General features: G+C 49.1%; 1 protein-coding gene across 1 annotated transcript in view; it reads left to right on the top strand.

Moving 5' to 3' along the window:
• The window catches only part of MYLK (myosin light chain kinase), a 190334-nt gene that overhangs the window by 125858 nt on the left and 37241 nt on the right, over window positions 1-27235 (top strand). Inside the window, exons 18-21 of the mRNA XM_052638190.1 lie at window positions 12257-12307; window positions 13052-13179; window positions 15001-15154; window positions 22224-22529. Coding sequence (XP_052494150.1) covers window positions 12257-12307; window positions 13052-13179; window positions 15001-15154; window positions 22224-22529 — 639 coding nt within the window. The remainder of the gene's footprint in view (window positions 1-12256; window positions 12308-13051; window positions 13180-15000; window positions 15155-22223; window positions 22530-27235) is intronic.

Raw genomic sequence — 27235 nt, 5'->3', positions numbered from 1 at the left:
GATATCTAACTACCTTGGAGCCTCTGAGTATCCAAAGTGGGCATTTAATGAGTTGTTGGAAATGCAGAAACAATTCTTTTCAAAAACCTGGTGAGAACGGGTTAGTGACTTTATCTTCTGACTTGGGCCTGTGCTCTTAGTTATGGGAGCAAATCAGCAGGAGAGACGTGGGCTCTTAGAAGAGCACCAAGTGGCAGTGAACTGGTCTGAGCGACTGTTCTTCCCTCCTGGGGGCAGAAGCAGGGATCCCTGGGGTTCCAGCTGGGAGGTCAGCAGTCTGCTGTCCTCTGCCCTGGCACATCCATTCCAGTGAGATCCCCAGGGAAGGGAGGTGGGGTGGGAGGAGAGTTGTGAAAGAGAGACAGAAGCTGGAGACAGTGAGCAGCCTCATGGGTTTGTTGCTCTGGAGAAGAAGTCTTCAGAAAACCCCGGTCAAGTTGTCATCATGCACTTCTAGGGAAGGGGCTTGCAACCCTGGCTGCATATTAGATTCACCTAGGGACCATTTAAAAACGCTGCCGCCTGCTGTACCCCAGAGTCATTGGATCAGAACCTCCTCTGGTGGTGGACAGCTTCAGTATTTGTTTCAGCTCCTGGGCCATTCCAAGGTGCAGCCAGTCAGGCTGGAGAGCAGCTGCTCCAGAGGGAAGCCTGGTGCTCTTGCACCTCTGGTCTTGAGAAAGCAGAAGCAGGTCTTCTCTACTGCCTCCCTTAAATGTGGAACCACCTGGGGGCTCCTCAGGCCCAGGTCCTCAGGGTATTCCAGCACCCGCCTTTACAGAGGGAGCAAGGTGCTCTGTGGTAGAGTCTGAACCCCATGGTTCTTTCCCCTGCAGAGGGCTCAGGGAATGGGGCTCAGTGGGCAGTGCTGCTTAACAGGAGGGGCAGGGCTGGCTGAAAGTGCTTTCTCTCCCTAGCAGACACACACATCTGTGATGGCATTAACTCCAGCCGACACTGCTTGTCTGCTGAAGGGAAATTTCACTCTGTGTAGAAAAGCCTTCAAGTTGGAGTCACAGACAGATGTCTTACTCCCAAAAGGACGGAAGGGTGTGTCTCCATGTATGGTAATGGCCACGCTGAATCTCCTTGCTGGCCCACGACCCCTGCCCCCTCATTACCCCAGCCGTCACCCACTGGGATGCTGAGAGCATTAGCAGGGTGATCCCTTCAGAGACCTGCAAGTTCCCTGGGTGCCTGCGCACCACCATGGGACTTCCTTCCCAGGAGGCTCCTGAGAGGGTGTGCCGGAGATAGGAAATGAAGGGGATGTCTTTCAGGTCTGCACCCCGAGTTCTTTTCTCACTTTGGGGGATAATTTGCATTATTTTTTAATTACATACATTAAATATGCCTGTCTTCTTGTTCAAATATTTTGAATAGTACAGAAGTTTACCCAGTGCAACATGAAAGCCCTCTTTCATCTTACCCCTAATTCCACTCACCTCCTTAAATATATTCACAATTACTGCTTCATAAATTTTCTTATATACACATGCAAATATATCAGTCGAATTTTTTTCCCACAGAAGTGGAATTACGCAGTCTGTGCACCTCTTCAACTTGTCTTATTCTGTTAGCATTGCCATCCTCTGCCCTAGACATTTCTGGTTCCATGAGAAAGCCCAGATTCTCATGTTGTTGAGTGGCCCGGCTGTGTATGTGTATTCATTTTTGTCAAGGACTGGGAAGTACCTAATGTAACCAGGAAGTACATCTTTCTTCCAGTGGCTGAGGGAAAGCTGAGTGGTTTCCTTGTCAAACAGATGGTGGCCAGATGCATGTTTGGTGGCCTACCCTTCCCAGCTTGAATGTTTGGTCCTGTGAAGAGCTGTCAGGTATGAGAGTGGATGGTCCTCGTCCACACATTGCCTAAGAGCCCCTGGGGCCACCGCTGCAGCCAGGGTCTGGGGAACATGAGGGAAAAGCCAAGCTGAATTGTCCAAACCCAAGGGGCTGGGTGAGAGAAAACTGGTGAAAGTACAAGTTAATCTGCTGGTCACCAGCTCACAAGTTCAGAAGTGAGGAGGGGGTCAGATTTGGGAAGTGTGGGAAGGTTTCTGAATGAGGGAGATGGTGAGCCAGGTTACAAAGGAGGAGAGAAATGTGGTTTGGTTGATGAAGAATAACATTCCTCTTATTGAGGAAAGACTCGAGGGAGAAACGCGCAAGTGTTACAGAAGATCACAAGGGCCTCTGATTCAGTCATCCACCCATCACACAAAACAAGCGTTTTCCTGAGCACCTATGTAGTAGGCATCATTTTAGACAGTCTGTGTTGCTTCGGGCAAGTCTCATGCCACTGAGCTACGATTAGTTGTTCCCATTTTACAGATGAGCTGAACTGAGTCTTAGAGAGCTAAACTGCCCTCCCCAGAGTCTGGCAGCTGGTAAGATGTGGGCACTGTGAGGTGGCCTGACCCATGCTCCCCCCATATCAGTCTCCACCTTCCGCAGTCTCAGGGCCACCCTTGTGCTGTCCACACAGCGGAGGCACCGTCCTCCAGGGGGAAACAGGTCTGATTGCCATCAGAGCTGTGGGGAGAAAAAGGTGACACTGGTCCGCTTTCCTGGTTCTTGAGACCTGTCAGGGTCTCTGCTGCATGCCTCTCAATGGGAATTTTTTAATAACTATATTCTGGTATAATTTCACATTTACAGAAAAGGTGCAAAAATAGTATAAGAAACTCTTGTACACCATTTACTTAGATTCATGTATTATTTACATTTTGTCCTTTTTTGTCATTATGTATGAACTCATATATATACACCATTCATCAAATATTCATACCTATATTTATAATATCATATATATGCTATATATGCTATATCTAGTCATACATATTCACCATTCACCATATAGAGATGGATTTCCCTTGTGGTTCAGCTGGTAAAGAATCTGCCTGCAATGTGGGAGACCTGGGTTCGATCCCTGGGTTAGGAAGATCCGCTAGAGAAGGGAATGGCTACCCACTCCAGTATTCTGGCCTGGAGAATTCCCCCTGTATAGTCCATGGGGTCGCAAAGAGTCAGACAAGACTGAGCGACTTTCACTTTTATATAGAGACAAATATATATACTGCTTACAAATAGATATCATGCCCTTGACCTCTAAATGTCTTATTGTGTATCTTCTAAGAATATAACCGCAACGCAGTTCTTAAAATCAGGACATCTAACATTGAACTGATACTATCTAACCCACAGTCCCACATTTGACTTTTGTCAATTGTCCATTCTTTCTGGCTGCTTTCCCCCCTCTTGATGGAAATGTAGTGTCTGCACTCCTGCACTCCCAGAGTGGGTCGTCTCCCACCTCTGAAGAAGGAACAGGGAGGAGTGCGGGCTGGGGGAAAAACATCTTCCACTATGGGGGTGTGGGGACGTGGGGGGCCGCAGCACCCTTCCTTGTCAGACCCCCAGATGCCCCTTTACTGTGTGTTCCCCGTGCTGGGCCAGCACTCAGATACAAGGTACCGCCAGACAGCCCTTGGGGTGGAGAGCAGGGAATTAAGGTTCTTGGTTCTGCCTCTGGTTGAATGTGGCCTTGACCTTGGTCAAAGCCCCTCCTCCTTCTACAGTGTCAAGTGGGGACTTTCTCCAACTGACCCCAGGCCTTTTCTAGCTCTGACATCAAGCCATTCAGTAGAATGCTTTTCTTTGGAGTGATGCAGGGTTGGCTAAAGCCCTTCACATCATCTGGTGTGTGGAAGGTGGAAGCTCCAGCAAGTGTGAACACACAGCAGCAGAGATATCCATACAGGAGGGAGGCTATATGCATGGAGTTCAGGTTTAGGTTGTTCCAGCTGGAGGGGATCTGATGAGTTTTGTGTGAAAGAGACATTGCTGGGGCTTAAGGAATGGCTTGAGAAAAATACAGAGGTAGGATCCAGTGATTAAGACTCTGAGCTTCCAACACAGGGGGTTTGTTCAATTCCTGGTCTAGGAACCAGGATCCCTGGTCTAGGATCCCACTTGCTACGCAGTGTGGCCAAAAAGAAAAAAAAAAAATACAGAGAGGCACTGTGATAACAGGCCCAGGGATTCCTCCTATCAGTCTGTAAAGCTGATGATCTTTTAGAAAAGACAGAAACATCCATAGGGCCATGTACAATTAGGGAATAGGAACCAAGTCCTGTCCATCTCGGACATTTCAGTGGCTGGTCTGAAGTAGGGATATAGGAAGTATTTCCCTTTGGAAGTGTCTTCATCAGTTCCCATGTTCCTGGGAAGATGGTGACGGTGGAACACCCTTTTTGTGCTATGCCTGATCTTGGCCTGAGCTTCACCTCTTTTACCAGTCCCTTTGACCTCTCTCGCTACTGTCCCAGATTATGATGCTCTTAGATGTCTTTGCCTTGGTCTCCTGAATGTGTCTCTCCCTGAAACCAAAAGTCAGTCACCTTGAAAGCATCTTTGGGTATCAAAAGCAGTGTCCAATTATCTTGAAGGGTTTCTCCAGGATCCCATCTTTCTTTTCAGTATGGTCTCTAGGAGTCAAAGGGCTGGAAGGAAATGCTGGAGAGGTTAAGACTTGGCATCGAGACTTGCTCAACAGGGAAAGTTGTGGGACCCTGGGAGAGAAGCGGGGTTATTTCCATGAATGTCTTTGAAAGCTGAGCCAACTCCTGTTTACTCCCAACCAAAGTATTGGTCTTGGTGCTCACGCTGCCCTCCAGCACACTGTGCGTGTGGACCTGTGCTTCCACCCCTGGGCTGCTAGGTCCATCTACCTCCCTGCTCTGCCGTCGACTCCCACGAGCCAGTTCCATGGCAGGGTGGGTCCTCCCAGGGATGCCCTGGAGGGTACCAGTCAGACAATGCTGGCGCTGCTGTCCTGGCCATGCGGGCTGCCTCTTTCACAACTGTCCCAATGTTCTGTGTCCTGGCGGCCCGGGGCTGGGTATTTGCAGTAACAAGAGGATCAGTGTTCCTCTGGAATCTTATGTGACGGCCTTTGCTGTGAGGGAATGTGTACAGGAAATTTGCCCAGAGATGTTCATTCTGGGAAAATGACCAATGTTTTTCCACAACTTTGTAAGGAAGGGCTGGAAAGAGCCTGATATGTGTGGGGTTGGGGGTTGGGGTGGAGGGGGGCAGTGTCGAGGGTGCTGTTTAAAGCCCCCTGGAGCCCTGAGCCTGCCCCAGTGCAGGACAGTGAGATTTAGCCCCATCCCCAGATCCTCACCGCCACCCCCTGCTGTGACACAGCCTGCAAGGTGGGTGCTCCCTTCACATGTCACCCAACCCAGGTCCCCTTCAGGAGCTTGTGGCAGAAAGTGAATGCTTATTTGGGGAATTATGGAGGGTTTGATGTCTATTTTTTAGCTAGCTACCTAAAAAGGAAAATGTCCCCAGAGAGGCAGAGATCCATGGACCTCCCTGGACCCAAAGCTACTGATGCTACCTCCCCAATTTCCTCCAGCTCCTCGTTATCTCAGACCCTTTGGAAGCTTTAAGACCCACCTTTGGGCTCTGTAAATATCTCCCAATGGCTGACTCTGGTCTTTCTGCTCTATGGATTCACTGGAGAGACAGACTCATGTGTCTTCAGATTGAGCAGCGTGGAAACTCCTGTGGGGTGCTGACCTCCTCCCTCCCAGGGCAGAAGGAAGGTCCATGGGCCAGGACTAGCTGGGTGTGGGCAGGCTGGCGCAAAAGCAAAAGATGCCTTATCCACATGATTGGAAGCCAGTCTTTCCAGCCCAGCTCCAGGTTTCCCAGGAGGCTTCTAAATTCAGTGTTTTGGTTTTGATGTTTTTATTGGGCTGCTTCACTTTTTCCAGACTCAGTCTCCTGTCTGGGGTGGAAGGCTCAGCACCTGGCCACTTTGATCTAAATTGGTGACAGAGCTAGGGGCCTTCTCCTTTTCATGGAAAGTTGCACGGGATCCAAGCCAACAGGCTTCATCTCTGAGCATCAGAGCCCAGGGCTGTAATGAAGTGTTCTCAGGAAATACCATGTTAGCCGAGTTCCCCAGGGATTCCACTCATTCCTTTAAAAGGTATTTTCTAGCCTGTTCCCGGTACGGAGCAAGGCACTGGGGATACAGAAGATGAACATGATGGCCCCTTGCCTGTCCTCAGGGAACTCGCAGGGTAAATGCGCACTGGGGGCAGGTTTCCACAGTTGCCATGCCTTGTGATAGCTGCTGATGAAACCACCTCAGAGGTGTATGGGACCCACCCTGCAGCAGTGATGTGTGAATGAGTCAGCAAAGAGCTGACAGCAGAAGCCTGGCATTGTAGAAACTGAAAGGCTTTCAGTGAGGTATACAAAGCAGTGTCCCCAGAAGGCACAGGGATCAGCAGCATCCACACCCCAAGGAAGGTCAGGAATCTGCGTTTTTAGTAATTCTCCTGGATGATTATCAGGCATGCTAAATTTTGAGAACCACTGCCATTGAGCATAAAAGGCATGAGTGAGGGTGTTCCCCAAGAGTTAGAAGGAAGGCTGGAGATGAGAGCTGAGGACAGATCTTGGAAACCCTTGTCTGATGAGTTGGACTTGATCCTAAGAGGCAATGGGCAGCCACTGGGAAAGTGTAGACAGTGGAGTGACATCAGATTTCCTTTTGACAAAGATCACTTTGGCTACAGAGTGATGGATGTACTAGGGTGGGCCCAGGGGACCACAAGTGTAGGAGGTGGTACAGTTAGGGCTAGAATGGTAACAGTGGGGATGTGGAAAGAGGAACCAAGGAAGTTATTTTGTTGATGGAATTGAAAGATGTCAGTCAGTGACTGGAAATAGGCAGGTGGTGGGTGGGGGGCCTGGGAGAAATGGAGATGAGCAGCAGTGTGGGGAGAAGAGCTGCATTTGGTTTCAGATGTTGGGTTTACTGTATGTGCCTGGGGAGATGGTGTCAGGCACTGGGATGTACGGGTGGGCTCAGGAGAGAGGTCTGGGCTCCAGGGAAAATGAGGACAGCAGAGGGATAAAGAGAGGAGCTTAGGGTAGTTTGGGGAGTTTGAGAGTTTGGTGGGCAGTGCTGTACCAGGAGGGGTATACTGTCTGGGACTGGCTGTCTGGGAGAGGGACAGACCCTGGGCAAGGAGAAAGAGGATGCTGTCCTCTCCTTACAGGCCCTGTGGCCAGAAGGCACCATGGGGTTTGCAAGGATAGTTACATCTTTTTCTATTTCTGTGAAACTCTTCTCTTACAATGGCTAATGCAGAAAGTTTAGGATGTTGGAGTAGGAGGTGGGGGACAAAAGGCTGACAGCAATAGTAAGATAATAAGGAAGCATCCAGAGGGAAAGAAACTGGTTAGTGATCCAAGAGGTACTGAGAGTTTGGGCATCTGGACCAGTGAGAATTTTACCTGTACTGAGGCCCTGAACTGGGGAGGGAGCTCCAGGCACAGCAGGAGAGAGCTCATATAGGTATAAAGCTGACCTGGCCAGCGGTGCAGGGACTAAACAGATGAAGGAAAGTACAGAGAAGTCCTTTGGGTATCTGTTTGGGGAAGAAAGGAGAATGGGTTGGGGGGAGGAGCTGGGGAGGGGAGAGGAGGACTGGTGTCAGAACGTGTACTTTCTGCTATATCTTCACTGACACAATGGACGTGGGTTTGGGTGAACTCTGGCCTTTGGTGATGGACAGGGAGGCCTGGCGTGCTGCAGTTCATGGGGTTGCAAAGAGTCGGACATGACTGAGCGACTGAACTGAACTGAACTTTACAACATAGCTTAATTCTTTACAACAAATTTTCTTTATTCTCCCCATATTCTTTGAATGGGGACCCTAAAGCTCCAAGAGGTTACATAGCAAGCTTTAAGTTACACCCCTTAGGGAGTAACAGGGCAATATTTGAACCCAAGTCCAGGGCCAGAGCCTATGCCCATTGCATTTCTGCAGAGGGACAGAGAGGATGGGGGAGAGTGTCCAAGGGAGTCAGGAGACAATGGGAGAAAAGCAGCCACACACTGGGCAACAGAAGGCTTAAGCCCTGTTTCTAATTCAGCCACATGTCGTTTTATGCACCCAGCAAGTCATCTGACTTTTATTCAAACCCATCTCCTTTTTCATGAAATGGAAGCAATGTGAAGTGCCCTGCTTGTGTTTGGTTGGGGTAAGAACCCAATGAAAAAAGGATGATGACATCATGGATTAGAAACTCAGCTTGCTGAGTCCAGCTGTCTACAAGAAATCAGGTGTTAGAATCCAGTAACTCTGCTTTCTACTCCATTAATCATGTTCTCCTAAGCCCAGAACACAATTAATGGATTTCAGCAGATGGGCCTCTAAAATACATATAGAATAGGATACAGAACATTGTTAATGTTTAAAATAGCTGTGACTGATGGGAACCAAATCAGTTTCAGATGCTAATGAATTCAAACAGGAGATGCTCCAAATTTATTGAACAACCAGAAAACTTTGGCCTTCAACCATATTTAATTATAACACAGAAAGATAGATATTAGTTCAGGCTCTGCTTCCAGCCATGTAAGTTTACCCACAGACCCCAAGATAGTATAGGGGGAACTTTGGAGTCATCGCTTTTACTGCATGTCATCTTTGCCTCTTTATTAACTCCTCACCCACAGCTCCAGAGGCGGGCACCCTGCCCCCAGAGCTTCTCCCCAGTTCCACCAGTGTGCACAGACTGGGCGGCCTCAGCATCAGCCTCCACAGTTTTGGAGGCTAGAAGCCTGAGGTCAGGAGTCAGCAGGTTTGGTTTCTCCTGAGGCCTCTATCCCCTTGACCTGCAGGGGGCAGCCTTCTAGCCATGTCCTCACATGGCCTTTGCTCTGTGCCTGTCTTCCTGGTGTCTCTCCATGGGCCCAAATTTTCTCTTCTTATAAGGACACCGGTCAGTTTGGATTAAGGTCCACCCTAGCAGCCTCCTTTTAATTTAATCACCTCTTTAAAGTGCCTGTTTCCAAATATAGTCGTATTCTGAGGTACTGGTTTAGGGCTTCAATGTATGAATTGGGCGGGGTGGGCGCAGCTCAGCCCATAACAGCAGCCCTCCACACTCTCCTGCTCCCAGGAGATCAGGTCCTGGTTCTGGGAGGAACCACCTTTTCCTTCCCAGAAGGGCCGCTCTCTTCCAGTCGGGCCCTCTCCCTTCCCGTCTGCCCTGGGTGCAGGTGGGCAGGGGCTTCACGGCTCTGTACCCCCTCTGGTGCCCACTCCTGAGGGGTCTGGGAGTGCCCGGGGGCATTTGTCTATGAGCATCTCTGGGCTCTCCCTCTCACCTAGTCCTAGCCTTCTGCTTTCACATCTGGAGTCTTCTCTGTCACTGGAAGAAACCTTAGCTTGACATTTCCCCTTCTGTCACCCTGTCTCTCTGTGTGCCTCTCATCTCGGGAATTCTTGATGGATTAGATGACTCACTACTTGTTTTCTTGAGAGTCTCCTCTAGAGCAACTTCTGACCCCATGTCCTGCCCTCTCAAACTGGAGGTGGTGGTGCCTCTTCTGCCCACGCATCACCCAGTGTTGGTCGCACCTTCTCGGTGCCCTTCCTCCTCCGTCCTGGGTCTCAGGGACAGTCCCTCCATAGCCCTTCTGCTTCATCCCAGCTCCTTACTGGTGGCATCACCTCAGATAAGACCCTGACCGGTTTTCATCTTTCACTGTACTTTTCCCCCAAAGAACTGACCCATCCTCACAGTTCCCATTAATGATTGCATGTTTCATCCTGTAACCTTTCTCTTTCAGCTTCCACCAACTCTTTCTAGAATTCTGATCCTGGACTTCTAGCCTATATACTGGTTACACCCTTTTATCAACCACATTCTCTTAGACCAAACCAAACTCCTCATCTTTCACTCCCGAATTCCATATTGCATCAATAAAAAATTTTCCCATTTATTCAAGCAAGAAATCCCTGAGGAATCTTTGTTCCTGTCTCTTGTTTAGCCCTTAAAATCTTGTAAATTTTCTTCCATCTCATATTTGTATTTTATTTTCTGCAGCCTTTACCAAGGCCAGACCTGGGTCAGTTTCTTCTAAGAGTATGGCAATAGCCTCCTAATTGGATTTTCTCATGCCCTGGAATTGGAAAGACCTCCAGAGGTCCTTTAGACTAGTTGGACCCTTGCTTGAGTCAGGACTCCCTGTTACTCAGAACAAAGACCTAACTCACACATTCATTCTAGCCTAGAACTGTCCAATAGGACTTTTCTGTGATGATTGCAATGCTCTCTGTCTGCACAATGGAAGCCACTAACCATGTATGGCTATGAGCACTTGAAACGTGACGAGTGTGACTGAGGGGCAGAATTTTTCTTTCTTCTTAAATTGTCCTACCATCTTCATGCCACTGCTCTCTGAAACCAGCCCTGTGCTCTAGCTACGTCCAACCAAACGTCATCCTACTGATCTTCCACCAAACATCATAAACATGGCTCTCTACTCTGAGACACTCTGTTCCTAATCAGTAGGACTCTTCTCTGCAGGTCAGATCATCACAAGGGACTTCCCTGGCAGTCCAAAGGCTAAGACTCTGCTTCCACTGTAGGGGGCAAGGGATTGATCCCTGGTAGGAGAACTAAGGTCCTGCATGCCACACAGTCTGGCTAAATAAATAATATTATGCCTGGAAATATCAGTTAACAACAAATATGCTACCATGAAGAAAAAATTTTTTTAAAAAGGGTCATCTTTCAGGTTCAGTCTGTTTTGGGTCCCATCTTCCAGCCATCTCCTCACCAGACGCTGCTCTCTCTTTCTCCTTCATTTCAACAACATCATGTTGGTGGGACAAAACATTGTTTAACTTCCTGTTTAACTTTTATTTTGAAATTTCAGAACTAGAGAAAAGTTGTACTATTTGGTACAAATAATCCTTGTGTACCCTTCACTCACATTCTTCAAACACTGATGTTTTATCATGCTTGCTTTATCATATAATCTCTCTCCTTGTCTGTTTTCCACTTTTCTTTCCTTCTACCTCTTCACAAGCATATACGCATATACATACGTACACATTATTTTTTATGAGCAGTTTGAAAGTAAGTTTCACATATGGTATCCTCTACACCTGTATACGTCAGTATATTCTTCTTAAAAATAAGGACAATCTCTTATAAAGCCACAGCTATTTGATGTAGAGTGGTTCAGGAGGATCTCATTGATTAACCAACTCTTTCCCCTTTTTCATATTAAGGTATAATTTACACACAATGAAATTCACCCGTTCTCTTGCACAGTCCATGACAAATGTTTATAGTCCTGTGATTACCACCATGACCAAGATACGGCTCCACACCTTAAAACATGTCCCTGCGCCCCTCAGTATTCAGCCCCTCCCATGCCCACCTTTTCTCTGTCCCTATAGTTTTGCCTTTTCTAAAATGGCCTACAAACGGAATTATACGGTAATAGCCTTTGTCTTCTCTTAGTGGAAGAGAAGGATGAATCATTGAGATTCATCACGTAATGTGTACCAGAAGTTTGTTCCTTTTTGTTGGTGAGTGAGTGGTATCTCCTTGTGTGGATGTACCACAGCCATCCATTCTCCAGTTGAAGGGCAGCTGGATAACTTCTAGTTTTGGACAATCATAAATAAACCCACTACAAACATTCATATACAGATGTTTGTGTGAATGCAGGTTTTCATTTGGATAAATAGGTTAGATAACTTTTGAACAAAGACCTGAAAGAAATATGAAAACAAGCCATGAAGATAGTTGGGAATATTTTTGCATAATCACCATATTACCACTTAGACCAATGAATAGTTTGTGCTGCAAAACTGGTCTGTTTGGGTCATTTATCTTATGTGAGTAATTTGGAGACTGTGGCCTTAAGAACGGAGGGGACCATTGATTGGCTCATTCCTTTGTTCATTCATTCACTGATCCATTCAACAAACATTAAAAAAGTAAATAAAAGCCACCAATCCATAGTCTGTTACAGAAAGGAAGCCTGAGACCCTTGGATCCACACCAAGGACTAAATTTAGTCAGTTTATCTGACATAATTTCCCCTATGAGTTTCCTGAAAGTTAGGGTAAGAGAAGAGTTAGTGAGTTTGGGATTCTCCTCACTGAAATGGAGAATGGACACTTAAGCATTTTTGAAGTGTTCATCTCTAAGGAGGTTCCAGGGATCCCTCCGGAGGCCCCCCGAGAAGGGATATTCATTTGCTCTTGAGGTTGTCCATGTGTCTGCAAGGTCTCCAAAGGCATACTCAAGCGAGGGCTCTGTCTGGATGAGGGGCCAGAGGGTCAGACTGCAGCCTTCCAGGACTTAGGAGCCTTGTGAAAACACAGAAAATAACCTGTGAATGTCTTTGTTTCAGGTGATGCAACTGTGAAAAAGAAACCTGCCCCCAAGACACCTCCGAAGGCAGGTAATTGGTTACAGCAGCATTTAGGGACAAGGCAGTCATCTGGCGTGAGGGGTTTTCCCTTTGCTCTGCTAGACTGACCACTGCGAATGTGGTCCCAGGAGACCACACCCCCAGCCCGGATTCAAGCTCTGCAGGAGTTAGGCTGAATTTTCCCTGAGTTTCTGGCCTCCGCCCTCCGCGGAGTTTGGGCCCTCCGCCCTCTTCCACTACTTGCCTTTTCTCCTCTCCTGGCATAAAGCCTGCTCGCCCCTCTGTCCTCCGGTCTGCCCTTGTGGAGATGGCCCATTCGTGCTGGTCTCGTGGTCTGCTCTGTAGGTCCCTGTCATAGGAAGCACTGTTTGTTTTCCATGGAAAGACATTTGAGGATGTGAGCCAGTTTGAGCCTGTCAGCCAGAGTGACCTGGATGTTAGATGGTAAGGCACTGCATAGTTAAGAAAGGAGTTAAGACATAAGATTCAAAAACTTAGAGGAAATCACAAATACCAGAGCAACCAACCAACAGAGAACCATGCTGTGTAAACTGTATGGGTCGCTTCTGTTGGAATCAGGATCAAGAGACCAACAGACCTGGCAGGCCCATCAGCCTAGGTATGTGGAGCAAAGGTCACTGCCCTCAGTCTCACCCTGAAGGTTCCGGAAAGTGAGAGAGGAGTCACAGACCAAAGTGACCGGAAGCGTCAGATGGTATCAGCGTTTGAGGCTCCGTCCTCCTCGAGCTCACTCTCCCTCTTGTCCTCCCCCAGCCATGCCGCCTCAGATCATCCAGTTTCCTGAGGACCAGAAGGTGCGGGCAGGAGAGTCTGTGGAGCTCTTTGGTAAGGTGGCCGGCACCCAGCCCATCACCTGCACCTGGATGAAGTTCCGAAAGCAGGTCAGTCCTGGAGGGCAGTGGCCCAAGAAAAACCTGCGCAAATTCCAGAGCGACTCTGGGCCAGAGGGGATGAGAAACGTGATGGAGGCAGCGTCACTGTTCATCAGGGGGCCTTAGACATGGGAGAGCCCCTCACCACCATCACCCACCCACCAAATTGAGCTCTTAATAACCTTTTCTTCAGCACCTGGCAAGAATGCCTGCTTTATGGACAATTTGTGATAGAGTATGAAGGACAATAGAACAAACCACCCACCTGATGGGGGCTCCCACCTGATGTTGATATTTCTGCCTAGAATTCTACTCGGAGTCAGGAAAATGAAACCAGTGACCTGAATGACCTCTCAGACCCCTGAGCTTTCCGTGATTCTGTGCCAGCTTACTGAGCCCTGTCTGTGGCAACCACTTAGACTTAACAGAGTGCTGGAGAGATAAAAGTGCGTCTGAGTATTTGAGTAGATGACTTGTATGTTAAACAGAATTTTGGCTTCCTGACCCAGAAATCTAACTACGATTTATAAGCTGGCAATGTGTACCCACGTGCCTGATCAGCAGAGACCCTGAAGCGGCAGGCTGGCCCTGGGTCAGGAACTCCACAGAAGGTGTGATGACTTCTTGAAGGCTCTGTTGCTCCATTCCCAACCCATTCAAACTGTCCTAAGGCCCAGAGGTGGGAGGCTAGTACTGGGGAGGAAGGAAGGGTTGTTCTCAAAAGATAAGAAGAGAAGCAGGCCTTCTCCCAAAGCGTGTTTGCTTGGGTTTTGTCTGGGTTAGTGGTGTCTGAAGTAAGATGCAAATCTCAACCCTCTTCAGAGACATTTAGCCGAGTCCCAGCTCCATCCAACAGAACTTTCTGTAGTGATGTAATTGTTCTGTATCTCTTATCCAGTATGGTAGCCACTAACTACATGCGGCTATTGAGCATGTGAAATGTGACTACTGCAATTGAGAAACTGAATTTCACATTTCAGTTAGTTTAAAATGGTTATAACAGTTTTGTAGAGATAGAATTCACACATCAGAAAATTCACCCTTTTAAAGTGTACATATATTCACAAGGTTGGGCAACTATAACAATATTCTAATTCCAGAACATTTTTATCACCTCAAAAGGAAAGCCCAGATCCAATAGCAGTCATTTCTTCCCTTCCCCCAGACTCTGGTGACCCTAACCTATCTTCTGTCTCTAAGGATTTGCCTATTCTGGGCATTTCTCATAAATGGAATCATATGTGTTCTTTTGTGTCTGGGTTTTTTTTTTAAACTTAGCATAATATTTTCAGGGCATATCCATACATGAACCAGTACTCCATTCATTTTTATGGCCAAATAATATTCCATTGTCTGGGTGTACCATGTTTTCTTTATTTGTTCATTCATTGATGGACATTTGGGTTATTTTCCATTCAACTAAAATTTGAGTAGCCACATGTGATCAGTACTGGTATTTGACAGCACAGAGAAGGTCAGAACCTTCTGGGTGGGCTTTGTACGTGACTTTGATCCAATGTGTTTTCCCACCCTCCCATCCCAGAGCAGTGGAGCAGGCTGGGATGTTCCTCGTTTCCAGTCTAGGGCAGCGAGTGAAGGCATAGCTTACTCCCAACCCCCAGACCCTGCTCAGCACCCTCCCTGCCTGCCCAGATCTGGGCCCTGTTAGAGCAGCTTGGCTCTGGATTCAGGAGAAGGGCCCCTGAGTGGGAAGCCCAGAGTGCAGACAAGACCAGCCCCATACCACTATCCAGGTGCATCTCTTAGGGCTGGGAGCCCCCTGCCTTTCTGGCTCAAGTCTCCAGCGCCTGCCCCACTCTCTGCCCCCAGATCCAGGACAGCGAGCACATCAAGGTGGAGAGCAGTGAGCAGGGCAGCAAGCTCACCATCCGGGCGGCGCACCAGGAGCACTGCGGCTGCTACACCCTGCTGGTGGAGAACAAACTGGGCAGCAGGCAGGCCCAGGTCAACCTCACCGTGGTGGGTGAGTCTTGGGATGGGCATGCAGAAGGCAGGATGGCGGGCGTCCAGGCCTCACCTTCGGGGTACTCCCCCAGCACATGTGTTCCCTCTGCCCACGGCCTTTCTTTCTCTTCCTGTTCTCACACTGTGGCTGCCCTTCCTGCTTGTTGAGAATCCCAGATCTTGCACATACAGTGTTTTCCTTTTTCTGTGAATCTCCTCAGGCCTCCCCCTCTAGCCTTTGGAGACCCCGAGTTCCACCACCACAGCTCTCCCTTGCTAGCCCCTGTGATACCCTCTCCCCCTGGTCCTGTCCCCTCCCAGTCCCCTGGCAGACCCTCACCTGGAATCAGTGCTGCCTTTCAACTTCACTGCCACTCTGCCTGAGCCCATGGTGCAGCAGGGAGGTGACATCAACTCACAGCCTCAGCCCTGGGCTCTGTCAATATCCAGGTTCAGTGGAGGCATTAGTACTGGTCAGCGCTGTCTCCCACTTCCTGTGACAGCCATTCCTCGAGACCCTTTACCCTGCAGGCCTTGGCCTCTGGCCTCTCCAAGACATAGGAGGCATGAGGCATGAACTTGCTCAGCTTGGTGGCCCCACACCTGTAGGCGTCTCTCTGTCCCCCTGTTGACTCCACCCTCCCGGCTCTGGGTGTTGCCCACCTTTCTCCTCAGACTCCAGGCTCCTGAGGGCTACAAGCCCCCAACCCCCATAAGTCCCCAACCCTTCTTTTTTGCAACTTCTCTTTTTCTCCTATAAATGTTGCCAAGGCTCCCCCATCATTTCCCCCATGTTCACAGGCACAACTCTCGCAGTATCTCGTCTCACTCTGGCCACCCTAGTGTCTTTCTCCTGCTCTCTCTCCACAGCCAAACCCTCTGAGAGAGCCAGTCTCTACTCTGAGTCTGCTTCTCCAGCTCACTGGCAATGCTCTTTAGCTCCCTGCAGCCTGGCCCCCAGGCCCCATCCATCTGTGGGGACTGCCCTTCTGAGGCCACTGTGCCCTCGTAACCCCTAGCCCACTGCCTTTTTCTTGTCTTCTGCATCATAGGACTGAGTTCAGAGTCTGTCTCCAGACTCCTCACTTTTCCCTCTCCACCTCAATCGCTGTGCTTTTCATGCTCGGGTCTACTCTCTCCTGAAATATCAAGCAGGCTTCCTAACTGCCTTCCTGCTGTCTGTTGTGTTCAGCCTGCCGTCCCCTCACGTGGCAGGCATTCAGGACCTTGAAGGAGCAGCAGGTGGACAGTGGGCGGTCCCTGCCCAGGTGGTCCCAGTGCACTCGTGGGCCTTCACACGGTCCCTGCCCAGGTGGTCCCAGTGCACTCGTGGGCCTTCACACGTGGTGCACACGAAAGGCTCTCTCCTGGCATTCATTGATTTGATCCTGTTGTGTTTAGTTTCCTTGTGCGTGCATGTGTGCGTGCTCAGCCACTCAGTCATGTCTGACTCCTTATGATCCCATGGACTGTAGCCCATCAGGCTTCTCTGTCCACGGGATTCTCCAGGCAAGAATACTGGAGTGGGTTGCCATGCCCTTCTCCAGGGGATCTTCCTGACCCAGAGATCGAACCTACATCTCTTGCATTGCAGGCAGATTCTTCACTGCTGAACCACTGGAGAAGCCCTTGGTTTCCTTAGGGCAGGAGTTTTTCTCCCTGGGAATGCCAGTGGGACAAGGTCTCAGGGAACAGTTTCTCATCTGTAAAAGACAGTAGGGACCCTTGTCCCCCCTCGCTATCTCTTTGGTGACTCCATTGCTTCTTCTAACCCATTTCTCCTGGAGTCAGGAACACTCCGGGGAGTGGTACTGGTGATCCAGTTCATCTTTACCCTTAAATCTGTACCTGAAGTATCAGTTTGGCCCCATGCCCCACCCATCAGCAGGCAGCGGTTTCCAGTTTTCCTTGGTGTTCTCTCTCATCTGCCCTCGCTGGGGGAGCTTTAGGGTAAACTCCTTGGAAATGCTCTTCTGCAGCCAGTGCCCCCGGCCCTCACGCTCCGCACAGTGCCACCAGCTCCCCTCCCCCATCACCGCCGCCCAGCCTGCAGTTGTGGCCTTTTATGGTTTAGTTTCTCATTCTCCTCGGCCAGTGCTGACAGGGCCATTGGCGTGGCTGCCCGCCAGCTGGCAGGAGCAGCATGTTAAATGCCGTCCTGGAAGGGGAATGGAATGGAGGGGAAGGGCTTTCTGTCTGCCTCCCTCTCGGAGAGCTAAGAATAGAATTGCTCAATAAAATGAGAACTTGCATTGATGGACACAGCAAATCCGCATTCATTCAGAGCCTGTGGATTTAGACTCCGTCCAAAGTAAACCTGGATTAAGCCCAGATTTACCTGCCTGTCTCTAGGGACATCTGTGTATTATCTGATCAGGGTTGATTAAGCAGGTCTAAAAGGTAAATGAGATGAAACAGAGATTGTTTGGCCTACTCTGGACTGTTTCAAGCACTCTGGGTGCATCCATTTGTAAGCCCACTAAATAAGGCCAATTTAGCACAACTTCTCCTAGTTAGCAGTAAACTTCTCTTCTGTATGTTCTTTAAAATACCCCGTTCTTTTCGGGTAGTTTATGACTCCTAGAATTAAAAATCATAAACTACCTGAAAAGACAGGAGTACTTTAAAGAACATACAAGAAGAGAAGTTTACCATTAACTTTATGACTCCTTTTTTTTTTTTAAAGGGCCTCCCAGGTGGCTCAGTGGTAAAGAATCTGCCTGCCAGTTCAGGAGACCCAAGAGACGTGGGTTTGATCCCTGGGTTGGGAAGATCCCCTAGAAGAGGAAATTGCAACCCACTCCAGTAATTTTGCTTGGGAAATCCTATGGGCAGAGGAACCCGGCGCGCTCCAGTCCACGGGGTCACAAAGAGTCGGACACGACTGAGTGACTGAGCACACAGTTCTTAAAATGATGATAAAAATTAGCCTTTGCCTCAGTTACTTTAAAAGAGTGATGTTTAGCTGTTTTGAAGGCTTATTATAATATGTTAAAGGACAGTGGAGAACAGGGAAGCCTGGCGGGCTACAGTTCAGGGGTTGCAAAGAGTCCGACAAGACTTAGAAACTGAACAACAACAACAAAGGGCAGTGCAGGGACGTGTGATGCGCAGAGGGCTGCTGCCAACGCCTGGGTCTCCAGCCTCAGCCGGGGAAGGGTGAGGGAGGCCCGCTCGGGTAGGAGAGCGCAGCTTGCCCCAGATGAAGTCCTTCATGTGACTAGTCCAGCACAAGACAAACAGACCACTCTGCAGATCTTTAAAGGAGACGAACACAGCAGAGAGAATCCCAGGTACCCAGTAACCCCCCAGGGCTATCTGAGCTGGGAACGCGCATGATTTTTAAGGACAGGTGATTTCACTTCATAACACTTGGCTTGGGCTTGAGCAAGATGCTTTCTTGATCTTATGTGGCGTGATAGCCTAGAAAATAACAGGCCCCTCGAATGAGGGTTTGGAGACATTTTGAATCTCCTTTTGGCTCTGCCACTGGCCAGCTGGGTGTTCTTGGTAAGCGCAGCACCTTGCCTAACCCCAGAGGGCTGGGATTACCCAGGTGCACAACCTGGGGGCCCTCGCAGCCCTGCCAAAGTTTAAAGGCTGCAGGTGCGTGTAAAGGGAGGTCAAGGTGGGCTTAGATCCAGTCAAAGACCGTCTTCAAATGCACAGGTGCATAGAGATTGTCAGCATAGAGAAGCATTAGAGATGAGATCCTTCGATGTCCCAGGAGTGAGAACATTTACTGAACATTTTCTAATCCTGGAGCTATTGCTACCAAAGACCCTTCCCTTAGACTCAGCATTTCCCATTCGGCTAGGCCAGTGTCCAGGGAGTTAGGAGAGAATTCCACAGAAGCATGGAGCTTGGGGCCCCAGTCACGGAGCCCACCTGGCCTTTGCCAGGCCATGCCCAGGCCTCCCTCCCAGTCTGCATCATCCCCAGCTTGTCCAGCTTCTGTGTGCACTCTGTAGGTTGGAAAGAACCGAAGGCATCCGGCACAGCCTGTGGCTCTAAGGGCAGTCGTGGGGGTGGGGGCTTCCAATCTCCCATGACTCTAGACTTGCCTCTGTTCTGAACTCCTTAATTTGGCATCAGATTCCTTGAAAGCATTGAGGTTTCACTTGGAATTAAAGATATTCTCTCCAGTTTTTCATCTTCTCTTGTGCTTCAGGCCATGACATATGACTGGTGCCTGTCTTTTTCTTTTTCAGCCAAGAGACATTTGGAGCAGGTTGGGGGATTAATAGTACCTCTTCCAAAATAGCCATTTCTCAAAGTTTTCTCTTCACTAAAGCAGGAGGGGAATATATCAGTCAGTAGAGTGTATCTATATTTGTTGTCTCAAACTACAGGACACTAAACGTGTCCACTCAGAAGTTTTCCAGGCATATCCTCTAAAGGAGGCAAGGAGTCTGTCTTTCATCCTGCTTTAGGCCTTTTTACTTCTTTTGCTGAATCTTAGAGGACTTGAACCACTTGCCTGTAAGAGAGTCTAGAGTAATAAACATCTTAGCCAACACCAGAAATATTTATAAAAAGACCAATATATCTTTTAGAACAAACAGTTTTTCTAAGAGAACATGTTGAACAACCAGTGAAAGTGGTTCCATCACAAGAGGCCTCCAGAGTGATGGTCACCAGCAGGGAGTGGCTGTCACAGCCCCAGAGTCATTCCAGGGTGAGAATTCCAGCCCCAGATTTGGGCTGCAGGGGATGCATGGCTTCCAGGCAGTGCATTCCTGGCTGGAATGAAGAAGCAGCAGGATTTGGAGGGGAGGGTATGAATATGTATGTCTAAGGCGTGTATGGTATGTGTGTGTTTAGGTGTACGTGTATGCACGCGTATGTGTATATGTATGTGTTTATATGTATATGTATATACACACATACACACACAGAATGTTTTTTTTTTCTTCTCCACGTGCTTTGGTCATCTGCAGGAGTTTTCTTTGGCCTTCCTACCTAACTGAGGTGCAGGAAAGTAGGAATCAAGTACATTACCTGGGTTTGCTTAATTTGATGCTTGCAAAACCCCTGAGAGACTGATATATAACCCCACTTTCCAAATGGAAAAAAAAAAAAAACAAGCAAAATAGTGTTGGAAGTTAAGGAATTAGTTGGAATTCACATAGCTTACAAATTCGCAGAGCATAATACATGACCTTGTTTGTTTGAGAACTCTAAAACTCAGATTGCCTTGGAGGAGATGAAGGTTACTGAAGATCTGTATCTGTCACTAAACCAACTACCTGCAGAGACTGAATCTGAAAAATAGGAGAATTTTGTTCAGAATTTTGTTCAGATGTGCTTAATCATGCTTAGTTGCTCAATTGTGTCTGACTTTTTGCGACCCCATGGACTTTAAACCACCAGGCTCCTCAGTCCATGGGATTTTTCAGGCAAGAATACTGGAGTGGGTTGCCATTTCCTCCTCCAGGGTATCTTCCAGACCCAGCAATCAAACCCGCAACTCCTGTGTCTCCTGCATTGCGGGCAGGGATGAACAACTGTCAACAATCTCAAAACTCAAGAACCTCATTAATGAACATACTGGCTGCTGTGATCTGCCTTGAAGTTGGCAGTGTTACTGGTTCTTAGCATTACTGGTCTGAGTAGGAAGGTGGCCAGCCCAAGGGACTGCTCCTAGTTTGTATCTTTGGCTCATTTTCCGGCCCTCAAAGATGACTGTGATTTGCTTTGAAATTCTCTATCTCATTTTATACCAGTCCTAGGAGGTTGGAGGGCTTCCCTGGTAGTTCAGTGGCAAAGAATCTGCCTGTGATGCACGATACCCAGGTTTGATCCCTGGGTCAGGAAGATCCTCTGGAGGAGGGCATGGCAACCCACTCCAATATTCTTGCCTGGGGAATCCCATGGACAAGGCCTGGCGGACTACAGTCCATGGGGTCTCACAGAGTCGGACACGACTGAACAACTACGCAGCAGCAGCAGGAGGATGGAAGAGAGGGCAGGGGTAATGTTTTATAAAGTTAGAAATGAACTTCTGCAGTCTTGATGACAGCAAGGCTACTCCAACAGGGTGTTTTCCTAAGAATATCTCATGGCAACCTTGTGATCCAGTGCCGTTATCATGCACGTTTTCAGAGGAGGAAACTGAGGCACAGAGGCTAAGAAGTAGTGAATGAAGACAGAGCTGCATTCAAACCCCGTGTGTGACTCCGGCGCTCACTGTGCCGTACTGACCCTCCGCAGCACAGGCGTTTCCCGTGTCCCAGAGAAAGTAGAGGCTGGTTCCTGTTATGTCTCAGGTTACTGGCCTCAGGCCTGGAGGAGACACATGCACACACACACTGCACTCTCTTTCAAGACATATTTTTGACGGGAGGCAGTCCACACCTCCTGGGGAGCTTCCTAGATCTGTTTACACTGAGAAATATGTTTATGACTTGGGCAAAGCACAGGAAATCATGACGTGTAGACTAGAAACTAGCCAAAAGAGACGGTATATTCAAGCAAATAGTATTTGTATTTGTGGGGCTTTCCACATAGACAGGTGTTTGCATAGGTGTGAGTGTGGAGATGAGGGAAAGACAGCCAGGACCAGGGACCACAGCTGCTTCTCCCTCGTTGTTGTTGTTCAGTTGCTCAGTTGTGTTCAACTCTGTGCAACCCAGCAGACTGTAGCACACCAGGCTTCCCTGTCCTTCACCATCTCCCGGAGCCTGCTCAAACTCATGTCCATTGAGTCAGTGATGCCATTCAACCATCTCATCCTCTGTCTCCCCGCTTCTCTTCCTGCCTTCACTCCTTCCCAGCATCAGGGTCTTTTCCAACAAGTCAGCTCTTTGAATCAGGTGGCCCAGAGTATTGGAGCTTCAGCTTCAGCATCAATCCTTGCAATGAATATTCAGGACTGATTTCCTTTAGAATTGACTGGTTTGATCTCCTTGTAGTCCAAGGGACTCTCAAGTGTCTTCTCCAGCACCACAGTTTGAAAGCATCAATTCTTCAGTGTTTAACCTTTTGTATGGTCCAACTCTCACATCTGTAAATGACTGGCTAATTAAAAAACCTTCTCTCCCTGCAATCCTGCACAGCTGAGTGATGCTATGCTTCTGTTTCCCCAGATAAGCCAGACCCCCCAGCCGGCACGCCTTGTGCCTCTGACATCCGAAGCTCCTCACTGACCTTGTCCTGGTATGGTTCCTCGTATGATGGGGGCAGCGCCGTACAGTCATACAGTGTCGAGATCTGGGACTCAGTGGACAAGACGTGGAAGGAACTAGCCACGTGCCGCAGCACTTCTTTCAACGTCCAGGACCTGCTGCCTGACCGAGAATATAAGTTCCGTGTGCGTGCAATCAATGTCTATGGAACCAGTGAGCCAAGCCAGGAGTCTGAACTCACAGCCTTGGGAGAGAAACCTGAAGAAGGTAGGCTGCCTTCCTTTCATCACTGGCTTGAGATAAATGTACATGACTTACCTTGTGTGTGTAGAAGTCTGAATGGAGATGGGTACAGGGGAACTGACAAGACTTTGCTGGTGACTGTCAGGGTCTTTTGGGATCTTGCTTTCCAATGTTGTAATGCTGAGCCATACTCTGAAAGAGGTACCTGTGATCTTTCAAAAAATATTGCACCAGGAATTCTGACACACTGCCACCAGGGGGCGATGGTGTGTTGATCAGAAGTACAGTCCTGGAAAGCTGGAATTCAGGTAGACCTACATACAATTTCAGCATCTTCCCCTACCATCCCTCTCCCTCATTTCTGCACTCCTGTCTGAGGGTCTACTCAGTGTCAGGTACCTGGGAAATGAAGACCACTAAGAGCAGAAGCTTAAAATCCAGCAGTGAAAATCTAACTTAAAATCTATAGTGGAGACTACAGTTAAGACTAACCATCTTGAGACGCGCCACATCCTTTTGATATTATAGCAGTATAAACAAATTGTGGAGATACAGCAGAAAGCATGAATAGGTTTGCTATAAAGCTTGGGAAAGGCTTCCTAGAGGTAATACTTACACTGAGTCTTGGAGAAAGGAATAGGATTCCAAGAGGCAGGTCAGATAGAGAGAAGCATTCCTCGCAAAGGAAACACCATGAGCAAAGGTACAAATTGGTAGAAACACATTTTGAGACTCTCATGTGTGGCCAGGGGAATATGCTGTGTGAGGTCGAATAGGAGGAAGCAACACAAAAAGGATAGTCTAGATAAAATTGTGAGTTATCAAAGGTTTTCAAGTAGGGGCTTGATATAGTTAGATTTTTTTTTTTTTTTTTTTAGAGTTTGAGGAAGTGTAGACTTTTACAACTCAATGTGTGGTCTGGACCAACAGTCTTGGGATCCTGGGGACTTGTTAGAGATATAGATTCTCCATGCCCACCACCCCCCTCCACTTCCCTAGTACATTTTGAACCTTCATTTTAACATCATCCACCTTCAGCCCCCCATGGATTCATATACACATGAATGTTTGAGAAGCACCGGAGCAGATGGGGTGGGGGGTGAGACTGAAGTCAGTAAGATATTGGATGGGCCTCTCTGTTATAGTCCAGGAGAGGATAGTAAGCGAACCTTAGGAGGTGGAATTGACCATCCCTAATCACTTCCTGGGCAGGGAAAAGTTAGAAGAGTCTAAGATTACTCGCACATCTTGGCTTATAATTAAACACCAATTCAGGAGCCATTTAGAGATTATTATGTTTTATGGTGACTAACATATTTAACACTTGCTATTAATATATAGCCAGATTAAAGCATTTTTGCATGCACTATTTCACACATCTAACTCAATGAAGTAGATACTATTATTACCCCCCTTTTACAGATAGGGGTACTGAGGTTTAGAGGAATGAAGCTACTTGCCCAAGGTCACAAAGCTTGAAAATGGTGTGCTGAAGCTTGAACTCAGAGCCGTCTGGCCCTGAGCCTGAGTTCCTTTGGTTACACTGATGGAGGAGGTCAGGCTGCCTCTTAGCGATTTAGAGGTTAGATAGCAGGGAGTCCTAGAGGAGGTGGAGGCTCTGGTTTTGAGGTGTCTGAGGGCTGTCCACAGGGAGATATCTTCAGACTGTTGAATGACTGAGTCCAGAGCTGAGGACAAAGGTTTAAGCTCAGCTCTCTTCACTACTGGGTTGGTAACTGAAGCCATGAGCATCCGTGAGGGCACAGAGAGGGTGGGAAGAGAGTCAACACTGATGCAGAGATGAGGAAGACTGCAGGGCCGGGAGAAAGGACGAAGAGGGGCAGAGCCAAGGGAAGGCGCTGTGTTGCAGAAACGCAGGGAGCAGCAAGTGGCAGAGGAAAGAGATGAGAGTGCAGTAGGAGGCCTGGGTTTAGCCCTTTGCTGTGCGGTGATCTTCGAGAGCAAAGTCCATGGCCCTCTGTGCGTGCTCACTCAGTAGCGTCCAACTCTTTTGCAATCCCATGGACTGCAGCCCATCAGGTTCCCCTGTCCGAGGACTTTTCCAGGCAAGAATACTGGGGTGGGTTGCCGTTTCCTATTTCAGGGGATCTTTCCGACCCAGAGATCGAACCTGCATCTCCTGCATTGGCAAGCGGGTTCTTTACTGATGAGCCACCTGGGAAGCTGCCATGGGGTAGAAAATGGTTGGCCTGTGGCTAAGGAATGAATGGAAGAAGGAGGCCTATGTGGAATGTCACGTCAAGAAGCTTCCTGTGAATAGAAGAAAACAAGTGCTGTGAATTTAACATGGAGAAAAGGTTGGGGGCAGGAAGGAAAGGGGAGGGGAAAGCAAGCAAAAGGGCGCTAGGAGAGAATGAGCTTTAAGATGCGAGGCAGAGAGGAGACTGAAGGGCCAGTGGCTCAACAGAGTGAGAGCCTGAAGCCACCCTGAGAGCCAGAGGCATCAAAAGTGTGGAAACTGTCATGACATGGTTACCCTCTTTAGTTTTAAAATTTAGGTTTAATATAGAAACTAAACTTTACTCTCAAGTTAAACAAGGGCTCCAGAGAGAAAGTTTGGAGGATGCCAGTGGAAAACACACCAAATTTACAAATTTGCCTGTGCAGTCCTGTCTTGGGGGACTTTTCCCAGGTGAACCCTGGAGATACCTGGAGATCAGGTCTTGAGAGCTACAGCATGCTAGATGGGGTGGAGGGGAGACTATGGAGCCTGGGCCCAGGGCAGCCCTGCCAGCCTCTGCAGTTTCCTGGGGCTCCTGCCATTAGCTGCTCACAAATGCCTGCTGAGAGGAACAGAGTAGCGCAACTGCCATCTGCTGCCCTTTGACGCCCCCCTTTGATGTGAGCAGAGTGGGAGCAAACCAGTTAGAGTGGGGGTGCCAGGGCAGGTGGCCAGGCTGCAGTCTGCATGTTTTTAGAATATTACTTTGTCTCCCCAGCTCATGGAAAAGTGACAGAAAGGGGATAACGTGGCAGTGAGACATACATTAGGTGGAAAGGAAAGCTTCCAAGGCCCTTTATAGCAGGAGAGACTGCAGTGTCCTTGATGAGCCCCACACAGAGGGCCGGAGGCCACAGAAGCTGTGAGTATGGCTCTAAGAGGCCTGGACAGCAGCTTCCAGGACTGCAAGGATGGTCTGTTGGAGAGGGGGCGCTGAGATCACTTGGCTCCAGGCAGGTGGCCCCTCCCTTCTTCCCCACAGTCAGTTGAAACTCCCCCACCCCACCCCCACACACACTGTGGTTCTTAGATTCTCCTCCTGGGGTCCATCCTGGCTGGGAACAGACAAATGTTGAAATGTTGAAATCTCCTGCAATCCAGAGGGGGTCCAGTCCACTCAGGGCTTCCAGGCTGGCAGCTCGCACCCTCAGAGCCAGCTGAATGGTCCCAGGGGGAGGAAGGGGAGGGGCAGATCAGGAGGTCCTCTAAGGGACCAAGGATGGGGGGATGGGAGGGGGAGGGTAAGGGGGTGGTGGGACTGCCAAGCGAAGCTCTCTGTGGACTGTTCGGATGCCTGTTAGTTATAGCCAGGGTCGATTGTCTCTCTTCTTTTTAAAAGTGCCATGGGTCTCAGTGTGTGCCTGTGTTTGTGTGTGTGTGTACGGGTACATGTGTAGAAGCAGGATGGGGTAAGTGATTATGGCAGGTCATTGCTGCGAGCCAGTGTGGTCTGGTCATCAGAAAGGCAGTGCCAGGGAGCCCTACTTACTCTAAGCCCCACTCGTGTTGATCCTCATCTTCCCCACCACTACCACAGCCCTTCTTCCCGCCCCTTCAGCAACTGTAGCTTTTGGCTTCATCCTGGCCTCGCAGCTCCGTCCCAGCCCTCACTCTGCACTCGCTCATGCAGTGTGTCCTTCACCTGCCCTGGGTTCCTGGCGCTGAGGGTGCCGGGGATACAGCGGAGGACACTGCATAGAGGCCCCCACCCAGCTTCAGCGGCCTCCTTATGCCTGGGCCACCTCTCAGACAGGCTGCCTAACCTGACAGCTCTCCTCCTTGACTTCCCAAATCTGGGTAAACTAGCACCTCCCCTTACCCCTACCCCCCACCCCCAGGAAGCTCCACTCCCACCTACTCCACCCCCCCCCAGGAAGCTCCAGTCAGCTCTAACTCCTAAATCCACACCATCCTTGCTCCTGATCCTAATTTGTTCTAGTCTCTATGCCTGCATGCATGCTCAGTCGCTGAGCTGTGCCCGACTCTTCGTGACCCCATGGACTGTAGCCCGCCAGGCTCCTCTGTCCATGGGATTCTCCAGGCAAGAGCACTGGAGTGGGTTGCGATTTCCTCCTCCAGGGGATCTTCCTGACCCAGGGATCAAACCTCTGTCTCCTGGCAGGCAGATTCTTTACCACTGAGCCACCCGGGAAGCCCTCTAGTCTGTATAATTGTTAGCAAACAGCTGTGATAGAGGCATCTTGCAGAGTAAGGGCTTTCCCTGAGCCCCAAGGGTAGGTAGAGATACAGAGCCCCGGAGATGTGAGGAAGATCAGCCGCTCACCCAGGGCAGGGGGTGGGGTGCTGACCACCGCCATCCTCCCGAAGATGGGCGCGCCCTCTAGTGTCCACTGGGTGCACAGCAGCACTCCGCTGTGCAAAGGGACCACTGTCCAGGGAGCCCGCTGGGCGCACGCGCTGTGAGGGCAGGAGCGCTATGTCTCTCCTACCCCAAACGCCACTGCAGGGGGATGGGACTCATCTGACT

This window comes from Budorcas taxicolor, chromosome 1 (genome assembly GCF_023091745.1).
Source record: "Budorcas taxicolor isolate Tak-1 chromosome 1, Takin1.1, whole genome shotgun sequence".
In the NCBI taxonomy this organism is placed as follows: Eukaryota; Metazoa; Chordata; class Mammalia; order Artiodactyla; family Bovidae; genus Budorcas; species Budorcas taxicolor.
This window is presented reverse-complemented; position numbering and strand designations above follow the sequence as displayed.